The following is a 24531-nucleotide window of genomic DNA, read 5'->3' as shown; positions in this document are numbered from 1 at the left end:
TGTTTCTCTTTCTCTCTCTACAGGTGAGTTCTGGGTGAAAGAAAGCCTCTTGCTTTTATAAGTATAGAGTGTGGATCAGACAACCAGGAGAGATGGAGAATCAAATGCAAATTGGCCAAGAGCTGCTGGCAACCCTACCAATTATATCTGTCTCCTGATTTCACCGCTCCAAATCTCACCGCAAGACTGACATGCTTCACACAGGATTCTGAAAATCTCCAATACAAAACGAAAGTCCTCACTGGTTGGACTAAGGCCTGCAATTACTCATTCACACTTTCATCACTGTCAAAATAGTTTAAAAAGAATACAGAAATATTTAGCAGAAAAACAACTACCTGTCCTTTCTGTGTCTATAGCACACTTCATATTTCAAAAACATGTTTGGGATATTCCCTGCAAAAATTTGTCAAAATATTCAGTATGAATATCATGCATCTCTTCTGGTACTGAAAGCAACAATTAATAATTTACCTCTTATTTTGAAAATAAACGTTCAAACTGTGAACAAACAAGTGTATTCTATGAGAAAGATTGGTGATTTTTGATTGATTTGGTTGCGAGTAGAGATGCACCGATTGATCGGCTGGTGACCGGAATTGGCCGATTTTCACGTTATCATGATCATGTCAGTCTGACATATGCCGATCAAATGCACTCGGGCGCCGCATGATTAACCCTTTTGAGCGGTACGGTGACTACGGGATTTTTATTTCTGTGCCCCTGAGAGTACGCTGCCACATATGGAATTTAGCATGTTCAGTGACGTCGCATCACTGCCAGATTCAAACTGTGCTTTCGCGCGTTGGCTGGCGCTGAGCCAGAGTCGGACGCGTTCAGCTATGCAGTGTTTCAACCACATAATGTTTATTTTAGGTTTCAGACATTTAAATACACATAAGCACGAGTAAAACAATATGTTCAAATATTATTTGCCGACGTGTGTTTTTCATATCAGACATAGTGGAAGTAACTATAACGTTTACTCTATTCTTCTCACAGTTCCCCGGCCACTTTCTTGCATGTATTTCGGGAGAAACTGATTAATTCACGTACTGTAAATCCGAGTGACAGGGCAACATGGCGGCGCCCATCTCACGTTATAGATGAAGAGATTATTTATAAAGGTTTTTAAACGACCAAACATACTCACAAGTATTTGAGAATCGGAATATCAGATAGTTGATGATATGGTAAGCAAGTTTGTGGATATTTTGAATAAAAAATGAAATAAAAGCGACACATCTGTCATACACATAGACAGTATATAAGATGGACACAGCGACCCCATAGACTTCAACGGAGAAAAGTGAAGCCCATTTGAAGCACTTACTTCCTGATCGCCAGGCGAACTGCGCAGGCTCAAACTGAGCTTGAACACGTGAGCAACGTGTCTGACAGCTGTCAGTCTTCTAGTAGCTGTGCGGAGAGAAATCTGAATCATTCCCTTCCGAATCTCGCAGAGACGGAGATCATGAGCATTAGCTGTCCATGAGCTAGCAGCAGGATCAACTTTATCACTCTCTGTGGGCTACTCCCTTCACTTTATTGGACTTAATGCCTCCACGTCCCCCCCGATTGCCTGCGAGCTTCTACGCCAGTCTATACGGTAATTTCTCTACAGTGCGACAGAAAGTCGCGTGAGTTATGACGCAATTGTTAGCCTATTTTTACAAAAACGGCTTCTACGGGGCCATAACGTAAGATACAAGGTAATGGAGCCTTTTATACATTGTCGAGTTTCTTTAGAAATAAATAATGGACAAATGGAGTCTTTGGACGCCTCAGATGTAAAGTTATTCGCTGTTAAAGTGACGCAAAAATGAATGGGAGTCAATGGAATGCTAACAGCAGGTGAAGTTCTGCTACAATGGCGGCGCCCGCGGAGGCTTCAGTTTCCGGCGGATGGATTACCCCCTTGGGGTCATACAGTGTTACTGGTATCACGTGACGCGTCGCCATGGAAACATTAAAGGGAACGTTCTAAAATTACCGTCGCCTTGAAAAAACTCACTTGGAACTCACTGTTAGAATATTTTAAACTAACGAGTGAATGGGTTAAAGAAAACATAGAAAATAAATATTTGTGTGTGCTGTAAAATGGTTAGAAAAAATGAAATCGGAATCGGCTAAAATCGGTATCAGCAGGTCAAACTCAAGGAAAAATCGGAAATCAGAATCGGCCTAGAAAATTGTAATCGGTGCATCTCTAGTTGTCAGTGCAGTGCTCTTGCAGAGAGACTCCGTCCACACACTCTTCTGATTGGCTGTGATTTTTGATAGATTTGGTTGCGAGTGCCTCTTGCAGCGAGACTCCACCCACACGCTCTTCTGATTGGCTGTGATTTTTAATAGATTTGGTTGTGAGTGCAGTGCGCTTGCAGGGAGACTCCGCCCACACGCTCTTTGATTGGCTGTGATTTTTGAAAGATTTGGTTGCGAGTGCAGTGCTCTTGCTGCGAGACTCCGCCCACACACTCTTCTGATTGGCTGTGATTTTTGATTGATTTGGTTGCGAGTGCAGTGCTCTTCCAGAGAGACTCCGCTCACACGCTCTTCTGATTAGAGTCATTTTATGCAAATATTAGACCACAGAATGACACAATTGATCAATCACAATCAAGTATTTCAGACAGACTTGTAATAATACAACCTGTACAAACAGGAAGTTAAACCATCAGCTGGGCATCTCAGGTAAGTGAACCTGCCCCTTACAGCTGGATTACAGAGCACTTGCGGATGCTGCCGGAATAACTGAATTATTCTCTGAGCGCTCACAGCGAGACACTAATGACTGCAGGTGAGAACAGTCATGTGCATGTCAGGAGGTGTGTGTGTCCCGCCGTTTCCTCTATAAACGCCCGTTGGGTAAACATTCGTTTCTTCCCAAAGGTCAAAGGTTGGTCACGTGAACTAACCGGCGTATCCAGATGGCACTATCGTTCAGCCAAGAGTTACTGGCAGAAAATGAAACATGTCAATGAGTGATTTTTGATTTATGTAAGTGCTTCCTTATGAACATGTGTTGGAGAGTTTGGAGAATGTGTATGTGCACTGCTCATTAATCACTTCAGTGTAAAACAGAGAAGAAAACGACGAGAGCAACGGCAGAAGGCTGGACATATTAGACGAGAAGGTTTGGCCGGCTCTCAAAGCCACAAGAAAACATGGACACGAGAGCTCCTCCACAAAGCTCAGACCGAGACTGGTTTAGCGAGGTTTATGTATGCAGAGCGCTGGACAGAGAACTAAACCACCACACCACTAATTACACACAGATCCACTCTCTGCTTAAACCTCAAACCTCAATCTAACCAACAGCGTGTCTACATAGGGAGCATCCAAAAAAAATGGAAACTCATAATGACTGATTTGAAACGCTTTTCTTGGGCAGCGACACAGTCAAAGCTAAATATTTTAATAAATAGAAACAGTACACACTAAAACGTTTTTAATACTTTTTTTTTAGTAGTCGACAGATCTAAAATGTATGATAACCGATACCGTTATCCAAGAGAGCAGGAAGGCTGATATAAAGCCAATCTATATGATATCATATTATTTAACTTAAAAGATATTAAAAGCACATGCATAAGAATTGCTGGAATTAAATATATATTTATTTTATATAAAATGTACTAAATTAGAAATAAATCATTTGAAAATGAATATGAAAAAAAAAATTACTTGATAAATAAATCTGTTAAAGGGTAACTAAACCCTATAGTTCATAGTAAATAGTTCATGATCTGTCAGACTGTGGCTTTATTAATGCTGTTCATTGAGTCAAGTAAATTTGTTAACATTTGGGTATAAAGTGCTTTAATTCTACAATATATGTTGTGTTACTGCATTACGTAAGCAGTAACCAGCTCACCACGCCCTTGCCTACAGAGGGACGCGTCTCAGGTGCACGTCCATTTTTCAAATATTGCCAGTGGTTGGAGTCAGGCTCTGACCAGGGGTTGAGTTACCCTTTAATGGGATTTAAAGGGATTCCAGCATTTAAAAATGCTCTTCGTGCCGCTGAGACCCGTCTCTCTGTAGGCAAGGGCGTGGTGAGCTGGTTCCTGCTTACGTCAAGCAGTACCACAACATCCAATAGGAAAATTCAACTGCAGTAGCCACCGTTCAACCTGAAGAGGGCAGCACTCGGACGTTTTACACCATATATTGTAGAATTAAAACACTTTATTATACCCAAATGTCAACAAATTTACTTGAATCAATGAACAGCATTAACAAAGCCCCAGTCTGACAGATCATTAACTAAAAAAAAGTTGTTTTAGGGTTTTTAGTTACCCTTTAAATATTAAACTAATGAAGATGGAGAATCGAAGCTTGGACTCAGCACTTTCAAAATAAAAGTCCTGCTCACTGTCAAAATAAAAATTTCCGACACATCGGCCAAACAGAGAAACTTAAAAATAAAACTTTTGATCCACATTGCATTATGAGATTGCATCCAGCACAATGAATACATGTGGCGCTGGCTTAGAGTGTTTGTGATGTTTTGTTAGTGAAAAATGCATTTGACTTCACTTTGAATGTTCACTCATTACACAACTGACATAACATGAATATTCAGATTTCACTTCAGAGAAAGGTTCAACGACTGTGATTTATTGCCCATTGTTGTCGCAGCTTTGCAAGTAATGGAGGATATTTGTCAAAGTTTATGCCTCAGAACCGTTTGCCAGTACTGTTGTAACGGTTCATCCTTGCAAATTTGCCACAAATGTAGTGCAAGTTATTTGCAAAGAAACTGTTTTACTCCAGGAGGTTTTATTGGACAACAATTTGCATACGCCTCTGAGTGTAAGATGATGTCATCAATATTTTTGTTCTGTTTTTCGCAGAAAGAAATATTTAAAATGCGCGTGCTATACAGTATCAGTACACTAGCACAAAGATGACCGTAAAGCTAATAGACATGGACTAAAAGCACACAATATTCCAATTTCATGGGCTCTCTGAAGAATGGATCAGCTTGTGAGCTTTAAAAGAGCAATTTACAGAGCTGCTTCACACAGTGTAAAATAGGGCAGCAGTTTAAAGAAAGTCTGAAACTGCAAAAAAAAAAGGACATTTACTATAACAAAAGAAAAATTCTCTCAAAAAGTAATTCAGCAAAGCTCACAAAAACACAACAAAATAATAACAGAAAAGTCTTATTTCAGTTTGAACTCTTGCTCATTTCACACTTCTTAAAGGTGCAGCAGCAAAAAAGGACCCGCTAATTCAAATGGTCCCTTTTTTGGCATAAAACACTTCATAAATATTATAAGTAGACCTCTGGGAAGAATCAAATAATAAAAAAATTAAAAAAAGATATAATATGACCCCTTTAAATCAAGAGGTTGAGAAATGAGCAAAGAAGAGAGACAAGACAAAGAGAGACATTGGGAAACAAGAAAGTGAGTAACAGAGAAGGAAACTACACTTTATTCTGTCAACTATTGAAGATTTGATGTAAAACAGATCTCCACGTCTCGTTCCAGAGGGTGTAGGAGTTCGATGCGAGCACACAGAGCAAATAGTCACGTCGGCTCTTAGTGAATGTGAAATGTGGAGCGCATTATTATAGCGTGCTCAGAGGTCTGGTGTTAAAGTCACTCCTCAGAGGAATCAGAGCATGACTAAGCAGAAAAAACATGTTCTTGTTACACACACTGCTACAGAATGCAGCCTCGACGTGTGCCAAAACCTCAAAGAGTCAACAGCCCTGAATCCCACACATGCTGACACACCCAGAACACTCAGAAGAGAGAGAAGAAACACTTGTCTACACTTTTTATATGCTTTTTCACCATAATTTAGCTTTATATGCACAATTTCCAGCCTCTCCATGATCTTGTTAAAGGGGTCTTATTATGCCCTTTTATGAAGTCTCCTCTCTCCTCAATCCCGAACACGCCCCTCCTTCCAAATTATGAAATGTGCTGTGATTGGTTAGCTGGCCCAGTGTGTTGTGATTGGCAGCGTGTGTTCGGGAAATGTCACCTCGAGTTCTGCTCTAGTGTAAATATTACAGATGGTGGCAATTTCAAACCAATTCGAGCCCGATTCAGACCCTGACAATGTTAATGAACAAGAGGATCATCCAGAACGGATTTCATGCACAGATTTCACAGGACGTTTCAGAGTGGTATGTTTTGTTTTTTGCAATTTTCTTATGCATTTTAGATACGATTGCACACCACTTTAATCATGATATTTGTCAGAAAACTTTGATAATACAAACAGTAATCGGTCAGAAAACCATGGACAATTTTCCTAAGGGACAGCGAATAGTCTTACAAAAGCTACAGTAAACACTATATCAACACTAATGTTGGCTAGCAGGCGAGCGTCGCAACAACATAAAACTTCCATAAACAACAGATTGTCCCGACCAAGGGGAAACTGCTCCATTTTAGGAGATGCTTTTGTGCGGCGCCTGCATTGTGTTTCTGAAGCTGTTCTTCATAAAATGTGCAGTGCAGAGATAAACGTTGCGATTATAATGTTCAGGAACAGTGTTTTAAACAAATTCTAACCACTCTAAGTTCATCAGTCTTAAGGTCCTTTCACACCGGACACGTAACAAAAAAAGAGAAACAAAAAAGCAAATAATTTGCGTGCGAATCAGCCGGAACGCGAATTTGCGACATTCAGAGCTTCAACATTCCAAAACTCTCGTGCCGACAGCTGAGAAAACATGGATACTTCATTATCATCATCATCATCCAGTTAAGACGAGCTTATAATTTTCTTCAGAAGACAGAAAAGAAGGTTTTGAGTGCACCCAATCTTAAAGAACAGAGAGTCTGAAGGGGAGTATGCTAATCTTGTACAGGAGCTAAAACTTTATCATGGCCGGTTCCGCACTTACTTTCGGATGTCTGTGGAACCATTTGAGGAGCTCCTTCAGACAGTGGCACCGCATCTGACGAGACAAACCACAAACTTCAGGGAACCAATCGGTCCAGAGCAGCGTCTGGCAGTCTGCTTAAGGTGAGCCGTCCTCATAAAATCATCAGGGGCTACGTTTACATGCAATCAAATAAACAATCCACTGTATTGTGATTGGCTGAAGCCTTTTCTGGCGCCGCAAAAGTAAAAAAAAATCGACATCGAAGTGAAAAAAATAAAAGTCGTTTTTCCGCCGCAGCACATTCGCGTTCGGTGTGGAAGCACTCATTACACAAACAGCTGATCAAAAAATAAAACCATCGCGCAAATTATTTGTGCGTCAAAATCGCGTCCAGTGTGAAAGGGACTTTATGAAGGTCAAACCGATGAGTTGTGGAAAACACAGAGTCTCTTTGACAGCAGCAGTGAACTTTTTCACATATACCGTGGGCGGAGATTATTTAAATGAGGAACATTGTGACTTCATAAAGCCCAGACAAAACCTTGTTGTAGTTCAAACGAGCCTTTCGTTGTAGTTCTTGGAAAGTGGATTATTTTAAATAAAAATCACCCTATGGAGTGGACTTTGAGCTTTTGTAAACTTACAGATCTTTTTTATGCTCAAACAGCAAAATTACAGACTAACTAAAGTTGAAAAAGTCTAAAAGTATTAATAATAGGACCCCTTTAAACTCCATGTATCGTTGTAAACAAACTGTGAGACAAAACCAAAACAATTTAATCAAACACAAAATTGCATCGGTGGCACTTGAGAAACTGATTATTAGGGTTAGGGTTAGGGTTAGGGTACCCGAACAAAACGCTGAGTTAATTTACTCACCTTAAAATAGCATTAAAACTGAGAATAGCAGAGCTGGGAACCACTGCTCTAATGCTTCTGGAGATATGCTGTGTATGATCAAATTATTCATACTTAAAAACATCAAATGTATTATTGTTTTAAAATGTATTTACAGCACACATACACCTGTTTTACAAATTGCTTTGAGATTTATTGCATTTTAATTCTACATGCTGTAATTCTTCAGGAGCCTTTAACGTAAATCTCCATTACACTACACCGACCGGCTGAAAATATATAAGCTGATCTGTTATCTGTCCACATTCAGAGAGAAAACAGACCTGTCAAACACAGCCCATCCCAGCTCTCTTTGATTGCTCATGAAATGTGAATAGCTGAAATGGGCTGTTGGGTTTTTGGCAGTGATGTAGAAATATGGGCATTCACATTCAGATCCCTGCCGTGAAAGAGAGAAAAAAAAGAGAGAGAGAGAGAGAGAGAGAGAGAGAGAGAGTGAGAGAGAGAGAGAGAGAGAGAGAGGGAGGGCCGGCCTGGACCCGGAGCGCATCTTCTGTTCACAGAGGAAACGCACAACGTTCATGAGACGAAACACTCGCACCATGTGAGAAAAATCTTTCTTGTTTGATGTGAGAAAAATAAAACCCCTGAATGCATTTCGACCGAGTCCTTTTGTGGCATTAAACACCAGTTTACCATAATATCACAGTTACACCTGTTAGAATAAAAATGTGCAAACCGAAACAAAAATGAAACAAAACATCTGGAAGCTTCTTACACTGATTAGAGGAAATAGTTGCATTCAATTATTATGATTTCACAGCAGTAAAAAAAAAAACATTTATTTGCCAGGGAAACCATATAAAATTGTAAAGAATTTCAAAGAATAAAACTGTAAAGAAATGCATAGTAGTCATTCTCTCTAAACTAGGCAGTGGCTATCAAAACACAATGATGCCGTCACAACAACGCTCTCAACAAGATGGCTGACAGAAGACACTCAAGATGGCTGTCACCCTTCCCACAACACCAACAGCCAGATCACAGGAGGCCTACGCTCACAACCACAGAGCACATGCGTTCTTCAGTGTACAGGCCGTCCTCTCCTTCATGCCACTGACCCACATTAACGGGAACGGTCCCTTTTGTCAGGCAAACACTGGCCAGGAGATGTAGAGCGGAAAGCTCTCGTCCTTCCCAACGCTCTTCAAACGCTCACAGTAACTCGAGACCTTCATAACCAGGCATTCAGTGCCCCCAGGTTTCAGTAGCAGGACGGTTTTGTCGTTCACAAGATGTAAAGATTTTTTAAAACAATGTTCCTTGCCCAATAAGAAGTAGCAATATTTCGAAACACTGTATCACACGTAGCCTTGAATTAGCTCCGACTATTTATTTCAACACACATTAAACGGTTAATTTCAGTCAGCACTCTAGTGTTCACTGAAGTTCATGCATGCATCCTCAAAATGTCATTGTATATATTTATAAATTGCATTTAGGTGAATACTGCTGTTTATCACTTATGTAAATTAGGGTGCAGTATTTAGTGAAAAGTGATGTTTTAATGTACTGTTTTTTTTTTTATAAATTGCACTAGCCAATGTAATTAAAAAGCTACTGCACTTTAAGTAGGAAAGTATATGAGTATGATTTTTTACCCACTATCTTTAAAATGCAATGCTTATACTATGAGACTGAAAAAACACTATTTCTAGAGCCATTTCTAAAATGTTGTTGGTAGAAATCAATTTATTAAGGTTGATTCTGTGATGTTAATAATGACTTGCGTAAAACCAGTTAAATTAGATGATAAAAAATGTTGTACATTGAGATGAGATGCAAAAGCCAAAGTCTGTCTGTCACAGGTCTACATAGATTAGCAACGGCAAAAAAGCAGAGATGTTTAATCTCATTGCATAATAATTAGTTTAAATCTAGAAGTAGTTCCAGTGTAGTCAAACACTTTTTCCAAGCAGTCGTCTGACAGCAGTGTAGATGAGTAACATGTAACTTGGCAAAATACTGCCTCCAATGAACTGCTAGAAATCTGGAGCTGAAGCAGTGTGTGGGATGCGCAGAAGATGCCAGTGAAATAAAGCAGAGTAGGGCGGATGATAAGGGAGTGTCAGGGTTACTCCAGCGGTGCAGTGCTTTCTGTGCAACCTTCAGTACAGTTAAAGGATTAGTTCGCTTCAGAAAGATCCTTTCCTGACTATTTACCCACTTCACCCAAGATGTTCATGGCTTTCTTTCTTCAGTCGAAAAGAAATTAATGTTTTTGAGGAAAACATTCCAGGATTTTTCTCCATATAGTGACTTCAATGGGGTCCAACGGGTTGAAGGTCCAAATGCGAGTTTCAGTGCAGCTTCAAAGTGTCGACACGATCCCAGCCGAGGAGTATCTATCTGTCTTATCTAGACAAACCAGCGGACATTTTATAAAGAAATAAACATGTATATACTTTTTAACCACAAATGCTCATCTTGCACTAGCTCTGCGATGCGCCACACATTACGTAATCACGTTGAAAGGTCACGCGTAGGCGGAAGTACCGACCTAGAGTTTACAAAGCAAACGTGCAAAGACTAAGTCAAACGCCCTTACAAAAAAAAAAAAGCTAAAACAATGTCGGGCGATTTTGAGTTTTTCGCCCTACCGTACATTTTTTTACCAGAACACACGTGATCTTCCAACATGATTGCATAATGTGTGGTTCATCGCAGAGCTAGTGCAAGACGAGCATTTGTGGTTAAAAAGTATATAAATGTGTATTGTTTTTTATAAAATGTCCAATGGTTTGTCTAGATAAGACTCTTCTTCCTTGACTGGGATCGTTTCGAGACCTTGAAGCTGCACTGAAACTCACATTTGGTCCTTCAACCCGTTGGACCCCATTGAAGTCACTATATGGAGGAAAATCCTGGAATGTTTTCCTCATAAACCTGTGAGTGCACTTTGAAGACGGGAAATGTAGTACACCCGTCCCGGGCCGTTACATACTCCCGAAAGTCATCAGACTTCACCAAACACTCCTCAGGTGTAGGCGAGAGATCGAGGCTTCATCAGGTTTTACAGGTGTGAAGCGAGTGCCGTGACCATCAGTGTGTGTGTGCGTAAGCATCCCGAGGCCGATCCATGAGGCGGATCCCAGTGCCCTCAGCTGAGACGACCCAATTTTACATCTGAGCTGTTTCATAAAGAGCTCCACTCAACGTTTATGCCAGTTATGACAGCAGGAAGGCAAGCTTAAGTGTCTTCTGGAATTATTAAGAGACTGTCCACCATTTATTCCAGCATAAAGGAACATTTTTAGGCCTTTTCCCAAACCCATAACCCTTAAATCAAAAGTGGGATCACATGAGCTTCGGTGTGTGTGTTCCACTGCAACTTCACGTCTCTTGTCTGCTGTTGCCTTCAGTACCAACTATCTTTGAAAATGAGCAACTTCCAGATGCTTTTTACTGAAAACACTGTCAGTGCGAGCTTCCCTCAAGGCAGAATGATACGGAAAACAGAACTAGCATCTAGTACGTCTGTGCTAATCCAGCATAACTCCACATCTCTCCCTGTAGGAGCAGCGCATCCTCTCCGGGTTTGTGTTCACGTCCTGTTTCAGCGAGTCACTCACCGCAGCGTCCAAACGACTCCCTCGAGCACTGAGCCATCAGCCGTCACTTAGAGCCGGGAATTATGGGGGAAACGCATCACCAAAACACGTTTGTGCCACGTTATTAACATGTTCTGATCGCAGGAATGGACTATAATGATAAAACTATCCATCTTTCCATCCACCTCTGTCTTTTCTGTCCACATTTCTGTCTCTTTCTTTCCATCTCTATGTGTCTTTTCACTTTACATCCTTCTCACTTTTCCCATCTATATTTCTTTCCACATTTCTGTCTCTTTCTCTCCATCTCTGTCTTTTCCCTTCCATCCATCTTGCTTTCTCATGTCTATCATTTTGTCTTGATCACCTGTCCAATTTGTCCACATTTCTGTCTCTCTATCTATTCCCTTTCTGTCCTCTTCTTCTTTTTATTTCTGTCCACATTTCAGTATTTCCCCGTCCATTTCTCTGTCCACATTTCTGTCTCTTTCTGTCCATCTCTCCATCTTTTCCTTTTCCATGATTTCCTAGATTATCTTTCTTGTCCACATTTTTGTCTATTCCTGTCCATCTCTCTGTGTATTTTCCTGTTTTATCCTTCTCGGTTTCCCAATCTATCTTTCTGCTGAAAATGCATTTCTGTTGATTCCCTGATGTCAAAATTAAATAATCACATAAATGCCCCATCTTTCTCGACTTTGAGACATGTCGGTGGAGAGTCCAGACTGCGGCCAGCTGCACACTCATACAGTCACACACACACACACACAGTCACACACATACACACACACACGCACACCCAAATACAGTGATAAATAAACCTCGATAAATGCATGAAAAAATACAAAATTATCATTTTGCTCATTTTCTCGAATGCGTTCGTCAACCAGATGCCTAAAGCGAGATGCACCAGCTATTATCATAAAAGCCTGACAAAAGCTCTGATGTTCTCCTTTAGGTCCTCTTCGAGTGAACCCCTACCTGACTGAAAGCGAGGGCTGACGACCTTCTCTGTTCTCCTGCATTGATTAATAACTTAATATCTTATTAATTAGGGAATTTAGCTGAGAGTGAAATGCTTTAATTTCCCTGAGCAGAATCTCCTGTCTGAAAGCGAGTGATTAAGCGTCGGAGAGGTGAGAAGTGAAGGTCGCAACGCTCCGCTCTCCCCTCTTATTCGCGTCTTCTTTGAGCGCATTTAAAAAGCTTAATTGTGTCACGTATGACAGTCCTTTGACCAAAGCCTTTTTTCCGCCTTCGGCACTTTGCACGTTTTGTCATGTAAATGGCAAGTATTTCCAGATCCCATCCGGAAGAGTGTTCAGAGAGCGGGAACAGCAGTTGAAGGAAGATTAATGTTCTGTTACCTGCCTATTTTCTCTCAACTTCGGTAATGGCTTTTACCCTGACACGATAAGACGCCGCTGCAAATTTGTTCAAATGTTAGCAGCCCATTAAAACATTCCTAAATCTGCCTCACTGTTTAAGCAAGGCCAGATAAAACCCTGTATTTCCATTCTCGTATGTCGCTCTGTGTTCTTGCCTCAGATCCTCCAGCTATGAGGTTAGCGAGGACACTCTGGCCTGTGATGGGGCCTAGGTCTGGTTCAGGGGTGTGTGTGTGTGTGTGTGTGTGTGTGTGTGTGTGTGTGTGTGTGTGTGTGTGTGTGTGTGTGTGTGTGTGTGTGTGTGTGTGTGTGTGTGTGTGTGTGTGTGTGTGTGTTGTGTGTGTGTGTGTGTGTGTGTGTGTGCGCGTGTGTGCGTGTGTGTGTGTGTGTGTGTGTGTGACTCACCCTGGGGCAGGTCAGAGGGCAGGTACGGCACCTCCTGAGCGCTGACATGTGTCCAGTCGAAGTCGTCGTAAGGATCCTGCTGGTAGTCACACTGAGCTGGGCCGTCATCGAAGCTGCAGCCGCCTACAAGAGACATTATATATGAAACAACTCCAACACAAGGCACAACTTTATCAGTACAGCACCACATTCACTGTTAAGGACTTCATGTTGGTGAGATGAACACACACACACACACGGGGTCTAATAGTCTGTGACCAGTAATGAAAATGCACATATATTACAAACTGCAGAGAAAGTGATATAAAGTCCACCTAAATATACAGCATGTTTTACAATTTTCTCATACATCTACCATGTGAACTAGGGTTGGGAATCGAAAATCGAAACCTTGAGGTCAGGAATCAGATACTTGTTATAAAATTAAAACTTTGATTCCTCTTATCAATTCCTTTGTGAGCATTTCAATGTGATTTTAAACCATTCAAGCATGAGGCGACTCGCGCGCGGTTTTCTGTGCTTCAGGCGTGTGTAACAGTATATTGGATCTGTGACAGTAGTCTAATATTGCTGCTGCCGTCTCTATAATAACACTAATCAAACAACAAAAGACAAAGACAAAATTCACTCGTTCTTGACTGAATATCTTTTGTAACTATGTAATGTATATTTTATTATAAAGTGCAGTGTTATTTTACATTTTATTACATTTGTTTTTTGAATACCTGAAAATCTTAAAACACTGTTTATTTCAATCGTATCTTTGTGTTTACTTGTCTTTAATAATGCTTGAAATGTATGTTAGTTAGTCTAGTTGTTTTTATATGGTATTTTTAAACCGCAGGCAAACGTTTCTTGTGTAAGTGTGTAATTGTTCTTTAGCCTGTTGATTTTTGTTCATAATTTTCAGCTACATTTAAATGTTTTGCAATACGACTAAATGTGAATGATATCTATTTTTTTTTTTTACCTTATAGGAATCTAAATTAGGAATCAGCAAGAATCAGAATCGATATGCAGAATTGGAATCGAAATCGTTAAAATTTAAACGATACCCAACCCTAGTGTGAACACATTATGTTTTGTCATAAACACGTTAATACGTTTTTATTGCCAACATGACATTATTTTTAATTAGGATTTTCATTTTGATCACAGATCTTTATTTTTGAAATGGCATATAAAAAGCATAGTGTAACATGATTATGAAATATGCATATGCATAGCAGGAGCGGAAGAGATTTCAGGCAAATGCAGATGTAAAGCCAATGATTTTTTTGTTTATTTTAACAAACATAAACTTAATCTGAAACCAGGGAACAAGAGCACACACCATCTACAAGCATTTAGCCATTGATAAAGAACAAAGGAAACACAAAACTAACTAGCAGGAAACACCTGGAACAATCAGACTAATCAACAGGGAAAACTACAAACTAAGTACAACAAAAGTCCTAACATGACACAGGGAACTTATTACCGGTATATGAATGCAATATGTGATTTCATGATGTAGTTTATTTCAAAGTACCATAGTAGCATTTGATCCCATCACTGTACCATGGAAACACAGTACAGTACTTTGCATTGCCAGAAACTGTTACTCATTTACAGAGATCACTGAGAGCTCAGTCTTCTCAGTCAGAGACTCACATCAGCAAACCGGAGCTTTGTTAACCCCACACACACACACACACACAGACATGTTTTTTAAGCTATTTCATTTATGAGGACTCATGAAATGTCCTCATAAACCACGTTTAAGTTGTAATACCAGTGTAATACACATGTCATTATACAAATTTGTGTCCTCGTAAATCACATAAACAAGAGCACACACACACACACACACACACACACACACACACACACACACACACACACCTGCAGAGAGACCTGTGACTCATACTGTACGAACATGGCCTGGTATGTTTGAGATGTGGTGTGGCAGTGATTTACTACATGCTCATATTGCTCAACATATTGGATTGTGTTCCTGTGAAGAGTGTGTCACATCCTGTTGCCATTATCACTTTCACTCTCACAGTCTTTCTAGACGGCAATGTGTGTGTGTGTGTGTGTGTGTGTGTGTGTGTGTGTGTGCGCGTGTGTGAGTTTGAGTGTGTGAGTGTAAGTGTAAGTGTGTGTATGCGAGTGTGTGACTGAGTTTGAGTGTGTGCACGCACGGGTGTGTGTGAGTTTGAGTGTGTGAGTGTAAGTGTGTGTGTGTGTGTGTGTGTGGTTGTATTTGTGTGTGTACGCGAGTTTGAGTGTGTGCGTGTGTGTGTGCTCATATAGGCGCTGATGCAGTCACAGCACAGAACAGATATGCGAGTCGGTAGCAGGACGGTCTGTCAGTGTGTGTGTGTGTGTGTGTCTCTGTATTTGTGTTTTTCTCTTTATCATGCATGTCTTCTCCTCTATCCGCTGACAAACATCACTACATCTGTGATGCGGAAGCAGAAAGCAGGTGTTTTTGTGTTTGTTAAAACAAAAGTAAAATGCAAAAATGAATTAAAAAGAATTTGAAAACAATATTACATATACTTTGCTATTAATATTATATTTATTATAGGATATTTACTGGACATACATCAAATGATGATCAAATGACAAAGAAGCACTTTATGATAGTGTATATATTCAGGCACAGTATTGCAACTCTTTCCCCGCAAGCGGTTGTTTTTAAAGTTGCCATCCAGCGCCAGCAGGTTTAATCATATTCACAAAAGTTTCATGGCTCCCAGAATATTTTGTTGTTTGAATATGTAAACAGTCGATATATCAAAAGAAAGCCATGTTATTTTAGCTTCATCCATTCTTTTATATGTGGGTGAGTTTCATAAAAAAAGTACATTTTTAAAAAAGCTGAGAAAATCTTGTCAAAGACTTTGTCCGGATGGGATTGAGAGTGATGATGAAAACACAGATGGAGTAGATCGAGTTCATCAACACCCACAACACTTCACAGTCCTATAAACTCTCTGTGGGTTGATTCAGTAACATCAGGGCCGTGACACACCAAGCCGATGGTCGTCTGTCGGACAGTTTGCGGTGTGTTTCACTGATTCTGCATGTTGAATAACCGTCAGTGGAAGAAGGCTGTTCAAATCTTACCTGAGCATTCAAATACACAAATATTTCATAACAAAATGAGCCGACTGGAATGAAGAAAGTGATCAGCATGATTGATATTGAGAAAACGCTGCTTTGTTTACAGTTTGTATCTGCTGTCCTAGTTTCAGTTTCCCTTATTGAATGACGATTACAGAGTATTAAAGGAATACTTCACCTCTGGAAAGATGAATGTGTATTTAAGATGGGTCATTTATGTAGTAGAAATGTGAAATTATTTTTGAATTTGGTGCCTTCTAGACTGAGAAAAGCCAGAAAATGTATTTGTGGCTCATGTGGATGAAAGACAACAACTCCCAGAATGCACTTGCTTTGCTGCCCTACGAGGCCACTCCCAAGCCACGCCTACCGGTAAGAGCGCAGTTAAACAACAATGCTAGGCTACTAGTGAGTCTCCTTGACAAGTCTGCCCGGGATTTCGAGATCGCCAAATTTCGGGATTCGGCTTTTGCGTTCTAAAGTCGCCATTCATCATGTTTAACTGTGGCGAGCAGGACGAGACTGACGGCCGCGGGAAAACGACGCGAGGCCGGTGGCGTGATTACTGATGAGCGGCACCTGTGAGACGCACCGGTCTCGTATCTCTCACGGAGGAGCGGGAATTTTCTTAGCAATGTTAAAATGCACATGGAGTAACGTTCCCAGTAAAGCATGAGTAAAGGAAGATTCTGGTGATCTACTGGATCCTCCACAAACCAACAAGAAATAACAACTTGCAGAATGGGGAACTGTGGCACGCAAACTGCGACCAGCCATTTTATGGACTCATTTGTGCCATTATTAAAGTCCACCAGTGAGGTGACGGAGAGTAAAATACCATCCCACCAGACGGCACATTGATCTGAAGGATTAACGATCATCATCTTGAAGTTTGACAGGACTTCATGACTGACTCCGAGCTTGTTAGTGACTCAAAGCAGTGCATTCATTATGTGAGGTTTTCTCACCTGTGTAAAGGTCAGACGCTCAATGTTTTACATCCACTGACCTTTACAACCTCTCAGTGATGTCACAGATCCAGACGGATGAAGGTGTTAATTAAAGCGTAAAGTCGGGAAGGAAATACCTGCGCATTCCCAAGAGAACACACACATTAATCTGCGCACCGAGGGCTGCGACACCACATGGAGACCAGACAATGATCTCAACTTTCATTTTAGGGATGAAGGATATATCATCCACCATATTGGTATCGGCCGATGTTCATTTTTAATGTTATCGTTATCGGCCTGATAAGAAAATTTGGCCGGTATATTAAAGCCAATAAATAATGTATTATTTCCATCAGCTGAGACTCTTCAGATGTTCACAGCCAATATATTCAATTATAAATAATCGATTATCGTCTCGGCCAAAACTTTCATATCGGTGCATTCCTAATTTTTACAAAACATTTAGCAAATCCTTTAGTTGCATGACAACCCAATATGTCAGCATGAGAGACCTGACATAAAACTAAAAAATTTATTTTAATTGAATTCTATTTTATGTTGAGTTGGTGAATCACACGTTTCCTACGTTTTGCATTTCCAACACATGCAAATGTAGGAAACGTCTGACATGGACTTGTGCAAACAGAGCGTTGCGAGAGTGTATTCAGTGTGTAAAGCAGAAGACAGAAGAGGGAGCGTGTCTTCCAGAGGGCAGGAGAGACGCGTCTGCATACTTAATCTGAGTGATTACACACACGGACTAATAATACTGCTGTCTTTTACTGCTAATCCACACACTTACTGCCATGTCATGCTAATATCATTTGAGACGCACAACATTAAAAGACATGCCATTTCACACGCATCCAAGAGCCCTAATAAAAGTTACACTATGAGCTGAGCCTCAAACCTCTAACAACATCATAAAATGATATTTTAGACGATTATTGATCAAATTAAAACCATCCGTCATGAAAAGTGTCAATACAGTACAGTACAGGGAAAATGCAAAGCATACGGTGGGTTTTATATCACAATGCAAATGTGTGTGTGTGTGTGTGTGTGTGTGTGTGTGTGTGTGTGTGTGTGTGTGTGTGTGTGTGTGTGTGTGTGTGTGTGTGTGTGTGTGTGTGTGTGTAAAGCCAAGCCAAACAAAGAGACTCCCGAACCAAAGCAAAAACATCTTCAAATTCGACACCCACTAGATCGTCTCGCAGTGTTTAATTTATCTACAGCACCGGAAATTGAGCTCTACCCACACACACACACACATAATACTCTTCAGCAACACAACCCAAACACCTCCACACACCATCTGACTGTGTTTGACGCGCTTGGCTCTGCCGAGGGGCCGGAATAAGCGCCGATAGCTGGCCCGAGGACAGAGCGCTCACAACAACCCCCGTCTCTGTGCCGAGGACAGAATGGCTCTGTTTAGACGGGGAAGCGTCTATTCAGCAGGTCCAGATCGCCACAATCCCACTGCCTTATGCAGAAGACATCTTTCATACCCCTTTGGCATTTCACGGCGCTCACCTCAGTCCATTGTGCGGCACAGACGGGCCGAGCGCTTTAATGAGTCCACAGCGCTCCAGATGGGCCGAACGCCTCCTGCATTCAGTGTGAGTGCAAGGACACTAACGGGATGATTTGCATACTAATCTATGGCTGCAAATATTCAGCCTGGCTAATGAAATAATAGCCTGCTCTTCATTTACATAATAAAATAATTATTGTGCCTGATAAAACCTCAAGGGCAAAGCCCGTTCACAGTCCCCAATAAACACGGGTTAACAGCTTCATCCCCGCACGCTCATAAACACCCACTCATTAACAGTGATTGAGAACGAGCAAAATGTGGGAGAAAAGTGCAGGACGAAAATCAGCCTACATTCTCAAATTAAAAGTCAAAATCGATTGCTAATATTGCAAACTAGCCAGATGTGGAAAACAGTGTGGCAGGAGGTGAAGGAATCAATCATAACGCCATCAGCTGCTGAACGAAATTGAAAAACACAAATAATGATCCAATCAACACCAAGAAACACAAATAGTGCTGGGAAAATGGGAAAATGTTATTTTACAGAAGGTTAGTCACAGACGGCGTCAGATTAATCAACTTCAGATCTCATAAATAAAACCTTGCTTCTGCCTTGCTCTTTTTTATTATTTCCGCATGTTTTATTCTCTTCACCAATGTTAAGATCTGCTATTTCGTTTTATTTTTACATACACTTGTAATTGTAAAAGAGGCTCAGCACAGTTTGCAACCTTGTGTTATGAAGCCCTGAATTGCACTGCCAAAGTGGTGCTACAATGTCAATGGAAGTTGTTTAGCAACAGACAACCAATATTAAACTCAATAATGGTTACTAAAAATTCATGCTCTTTACAAAGCTGCAGAAACTTTCAAGCCTGGTTTAGTTTTAGTCCTAGTCCTGATGAAAAACAGTTAAAACGTCCATATTCTGCCCATTCTGGTCTCTACTAGAACAGGTTTTCCTGCTTGAATGTTGATATTTTCCCATATTCTCCATTGTTGCGGCTCCTCTCTTCCCAGTCTGTCAGTAACGCTCTGTTTACTTCCTGTCTCTATGAAGCCCCTCCTCCTAAAAAGCACACTGTGCTCTGATTGGTCAGCTGCAGCAGTGTGTTGTGATTGGTTGAGCGCTTCGAGTGTGTTTGGGAAATGTCCCTTCCCTTACCATAACTGCCAGTTTCAACACACTACTAACTAACTTTATTCCCCTATATTCTGCGTGTTAATTATTTAAATGAGGAATATTGTGACGTGTTCGTTCCAGGAAGAAACTCAAGACTACAATGGAGGCGTTTCAGGAGTTCAGAAACAGTGACACTGTTTTCATGCTCTAACAGCAACATTACACAGTAGGTCCTCTTTAAAAATGTGGAAGAGTGAAAGCAAACACATGAACTGGAGTGATAAACTGGGTTATCTTTACAGTTTTGCTATAAAAAGGCCATATAAGGCAAATTGTTGCCTGTGTAAAAGTGAACTCAAGTCTCTCCATGACCTATAAAGTCCCAATGAAGTCAATAATTGTATCCCTTGAAACTAATATTTGATCACCAAAATGACATATTTAAGTGTTTTTTCCGTGAATTTTTTTTTTCTTCACCTTAAAATGAATGTAACTCGGCACCCTTGCCTCATATAGTATAAGCCATAATCATCAAAATTATAACGAATAAAGGCTTGATATAGGCTATCTCACTTTGCATGTAATGAGTCTATATAATATATTAGTTTCAGCTTTTTCGAGTTTCACCTGTACGCGGTTCTATGAATATGCAAATGAGCCCCGCCTCCACTCACTCACTCAGCTCAGAGATCCACTCGTTGGCGATCACACGTTGATCTGTTTGGTTACAAAGTAGTTTGTGACGTCAGAAACACCAGCGATTTCAAACCGTGTTTTTGAGACTGTCTTTGGTTCACTGCAGTTTTAAGCAGAAAATACTCACCAATGGTGTCGTCTTATGAATTTACACATGGTTTGTCTTAAAGTATATTAAATACACCACATAGACATATAAACAACATTAAAAGATGGATTTTCACCACAGGGACACTTAAACAGTAAAATATTATCCAGCACTAAAATGGCACAAGCCCATAGCAGTTTAACATCATAATTTGAAAGCCATTGGTGTTGAAGAAAGAGAGAAAAAAACAAATGACTTTGCAACTTCTGTGACTTTCAAAACCAAACAGACACCTAAATGGCTTCTCTCACTTTTACCTGAAACAAAATGTTCAATTATGTAGAAATAACAAAAGGTGGCACTTGTCTGTAGCTAAACAATACGTGTCACTTCCTCCATCGTGCCTGAGTGCTTCGTTTCACGGCTGCGCGGCGTTTGACCGCAGGTTTACACATGTTTTAAAGCAATCTTTGTGTGTTAGTGGAGTGGACTTAAACGGAGAGTCTAATCTCGCCATTAACATTATTCCTGTAAAATGGCAGAAGCAGTTTCTTTGAAGGGCACAAGTTATTTTCTGCTTGTAGAGCAAAATGTCAAAAACGCAGACATTGTAAATGGATTTCCTACCAATTAAAACGGCTGAAAGCAACACCTTCAGAGACTGTCAAAACATTCCTTAAGCCGCTCGCTGAACGAGCCGTCGACACAAGCCTGCGCAAAACCACTTCAGCTGAACACTGTCTGCCTCCCCACACTGGCAGGACAATTCAGTATAACTAAACAAACAAACATGAAAATGTAAAAGCGTCAAAGACGAGACGCCACTATTTTGATGTCCGCATCAAATTCAATTTACAAAAGTTAATTTAATACAAAAACACATGAAATGCAAACTAACTGTCTACCTTCATATTTCAAATAACTTTTGTGAAAATAAAATATAAGTGAAATAATATAGTGTAAAATTGTCATTCAGCGTAAGTGTCCAGACTTTGATTTTACCATTACATCTTTAAAATATATATATATATATATATATATATATATATATATATATATATATATATATGTTTTCTTGGCATTTTCAATTAAGTGTTGGCTGTGTAATATTAAAAGGATTAGGCTATATCTTACAGGGTTTTTGTTTGTATAAGAAGCCACTCTGAAATGATATAAAACCTGATAGGCTGCATCGGAAATCACACACTTCCCTACTATATAGTAGATGAAAAACAGTATGTGACAAAAGAATTTTGTTATATAAACTGTTCACTGAATGACATTTTAGTGGGTTTTTGGATAAATCATGGTAAAAATGTATGATAGTAGTTTTTTTTTTTGCTCAGAAAAATATAAAATGAAACAGGACACATTCTAATGTATGGGGGGGGGGGGGGTAAATTTAAATCTGCTTTTATGCTTGAAACCACCTTTTCACCTTTAAATAAAAACTTCAATGCCATCAAAACACATCTATCAAAAAATAAACAGTAGTGAGCAGGATCATTCTCACACTTCTAGTCTTACAGTAATGAGCGTAAGACTGTCCTTCATTTTCTGTATGTAACAGGAGCTGCACACAGAGAAGTGTCAGGCACAGATGATGTTTTACACTGGAAAACCTCTGCATGACATCAATAAGCCAAAAACCCCTCTGACCCTCGCATCTGCCTTCAGTCTCACGAGGGGACGGGTTTTACACAGAGTTACACATCTGAAAAACTGAAGCACAACCCTCACTGGAGTGTGTGAGACATGAATGAAGACAGACGCCGGCACGTCTAAGCCGAGGGACTTTAACAGACACAGTGAAGGACTGCTGAGGTGAGCCTGTGTTTCTTCTGGATCATTCTGAAACTCTATGCAAATCCTTCATTTCTGCTCAATAAAGCTAGTTTGTCCCGCTGTGAGCAACTCAAAATCCACAACTACAGTCAAGCTACTGTTTTGATGACGAGATTACAGTAATACAACTAATAAAACTGGGCATGTACAAGCACAAGTTTAAAAAAATGCTATAAAATACAAAACAAAATATTAAAGAATAAATATAATAATAATAATTATTATTATTGCTATATTTTATTGCTATAATATATTGCTATATAAGTCAAATTAATCAACACTTCATATGACATACCAAGGTCGTGATCATGTCTTTAACATTTGAAATGTTCACAAATAAAATTTGCATTTTAAAAGATGCACACAATCACACTTAATCGTATGCATATTATGCCAAAAAGAACTTGCATTAATATTTCTTCATTCTGTTAATGTCACATTCAATTACTAAACACATTACTGATAAACATTATTTTGTGGGGAAGTAAATAGGCTACTACAGAAAAAACAATGTAATTTACATGAAAAGTTAGTTCAGGCAAGAATAAAAAAACAAAGTAAATTCTATATTAGTACTCAATTCAAGCGTGTAGAAATGAAAGCGTAAATATCAACGTTATAAAATTACAGTAAGTAAAATTACTCAAATTTTCTGATACTGGTGTTCCCATCATGCACTGGGCCTTGAATAATTAATGAGGTTGATTTCTCACTGTTTTCCAGCTGTATTTATACTGTTTAATCATTGTTTTATCATTTAAATTTGTTGTTAGTATTAGTAACTTGCTATTTTGTGACATTTGGAGTTAATTTTCTACTCAAAATGACACATTCAAACACAAAAAAACGATCCATCAAATGTTACCATCATTGTGTATTATCTACCAAGTATTGAGGTCTCTGCGTTCACATGTCACATGATGTATGAAAATTAGATATGGTGTCTCACACAATATCTGTTGTATTAATTACTTATGTTTCTAAGTAAAATATACTTTAAAAGAATAGTTTAATTCGATGTTATATTATTTGAATGAAATGTTTTGCAAAGAAAACTTCAACTATATAAATATTACTCAACCCTATCCTTGCCAAGTTTAAGGGATACTCCACCGTTTTTTCATATTAAACTATGTCATTCCCTTAACTAAGACGAGTTGATACATACCTCTCTCGTCTCAGTGCCTGCACTTAATCGCTCTGGCGCGCCGCGACACTTTGATAGCACTTAGCTTAGCCCAGTTCATTCAATAGGGGCCAAGCAGAGAAGATACCAAACACCTCCACGGTTTCCCTATTTAAATACAGTTACTCGAGTAGTGTAACTCGACCTAGGACGGTGACGCAAAACAAAACGTTGCGCTTTTCTAAGAGTGTAAAATGGATATTGTATGGCGGAATACCATAGCAAGTGCTTGGGAGCACTTCGACTTGGCGGAGTAATATCTTATCTTATCTTTGTATGTATTTAAGGATTTTTCACGAGTTACACTACTCGAGTAACTGTATTTAAATAGGGAAAACCGTGGAGGTGTTTGGTATCTTCTCTGCTTGGCCCCTATTGAATGAACTGGGCTAAGCTAAGTGCTATCAAAGTGTCGCGGCGCGCCAGAGCGATTAAGTGCACGCACTAAGACGAGAGAGGTATGTATCAACTCGTCTTAGTTAAGGGAATAACATAGTTTAATATGAAAAAACGGTGGAGTATCCCTTTAACATTACTTATTTTGTTTGTTACTTTTACTTAACTTAGTTAAGTAGAGTTTACTTAATTCCAAATGTGAAATTTACTTAGAAAAGATTTGTGCAAAAATGAATATTCGTCTTTTTCACACTTTAAAACTGCAGCACAGTGCTGGAGTTCACACTTGTTTACTGTGAACACTAAAGCCACGTCTTCTTTAATGTGATTGGCCATCTCAATCATTTTGACATTGACGAGCGCTGTTAGACCACTGAGGCAGAGAAGCCCAAAAAAATGTTTTACTTTATTGTCATCGTAACAACAGAGGGACAATTATTCTATATTTGAATATGGGGGGATTATGTTGTGT

General features: G+C 39.7%; 1 protein-coding gene across 26 annotated transcripts in view; it reads right to left on the bottom strand.

Moving 5' to 3' along the window:
• Positions 1-24531, bottom strand: part of ptprk (protein tyrosine phosphatase receptor type K) — a 182926-nt gene that overhangs the window by 123784 nt on the left and 34611 nt on the right. For all 26 annotated transcript variants that reach the window (XR_013800614.1, XR_013800615.1, XM_079639051.1 and 23 more), the window contains one exon: positions 13119-13241. Coding sequence is in view for 24 of the 26 variants with exons in the window: in XM_079639051.1 (XP_079495177.1) it covers positions 13119-13241 (123 nt within the window). In the remaining 2 variants the exon portion in view is untranslated. The remainder of the gene's footprint in view (positions 1-13118; positions 13242-24531) is intronic.

This window comes from Phoxinus phoxinus (assembly GCF_949152265.1).
Source record: "Phoxinus phoxinus genome assembly, chromosome: 16".
In the NCBI taxonomy this organism is placed as follows: Eukaryota; Metazoa; Chordata; class Actinopteri; order Cypriniformes; family Leuciscidae; genus Phoxinus; species Phoxinus phoxinus.
The sequence above is the reverse complement of the archived record's forward strand: the minus strand, read 5'-3'. Positions and strand labels throughout refer to the sequence as shown.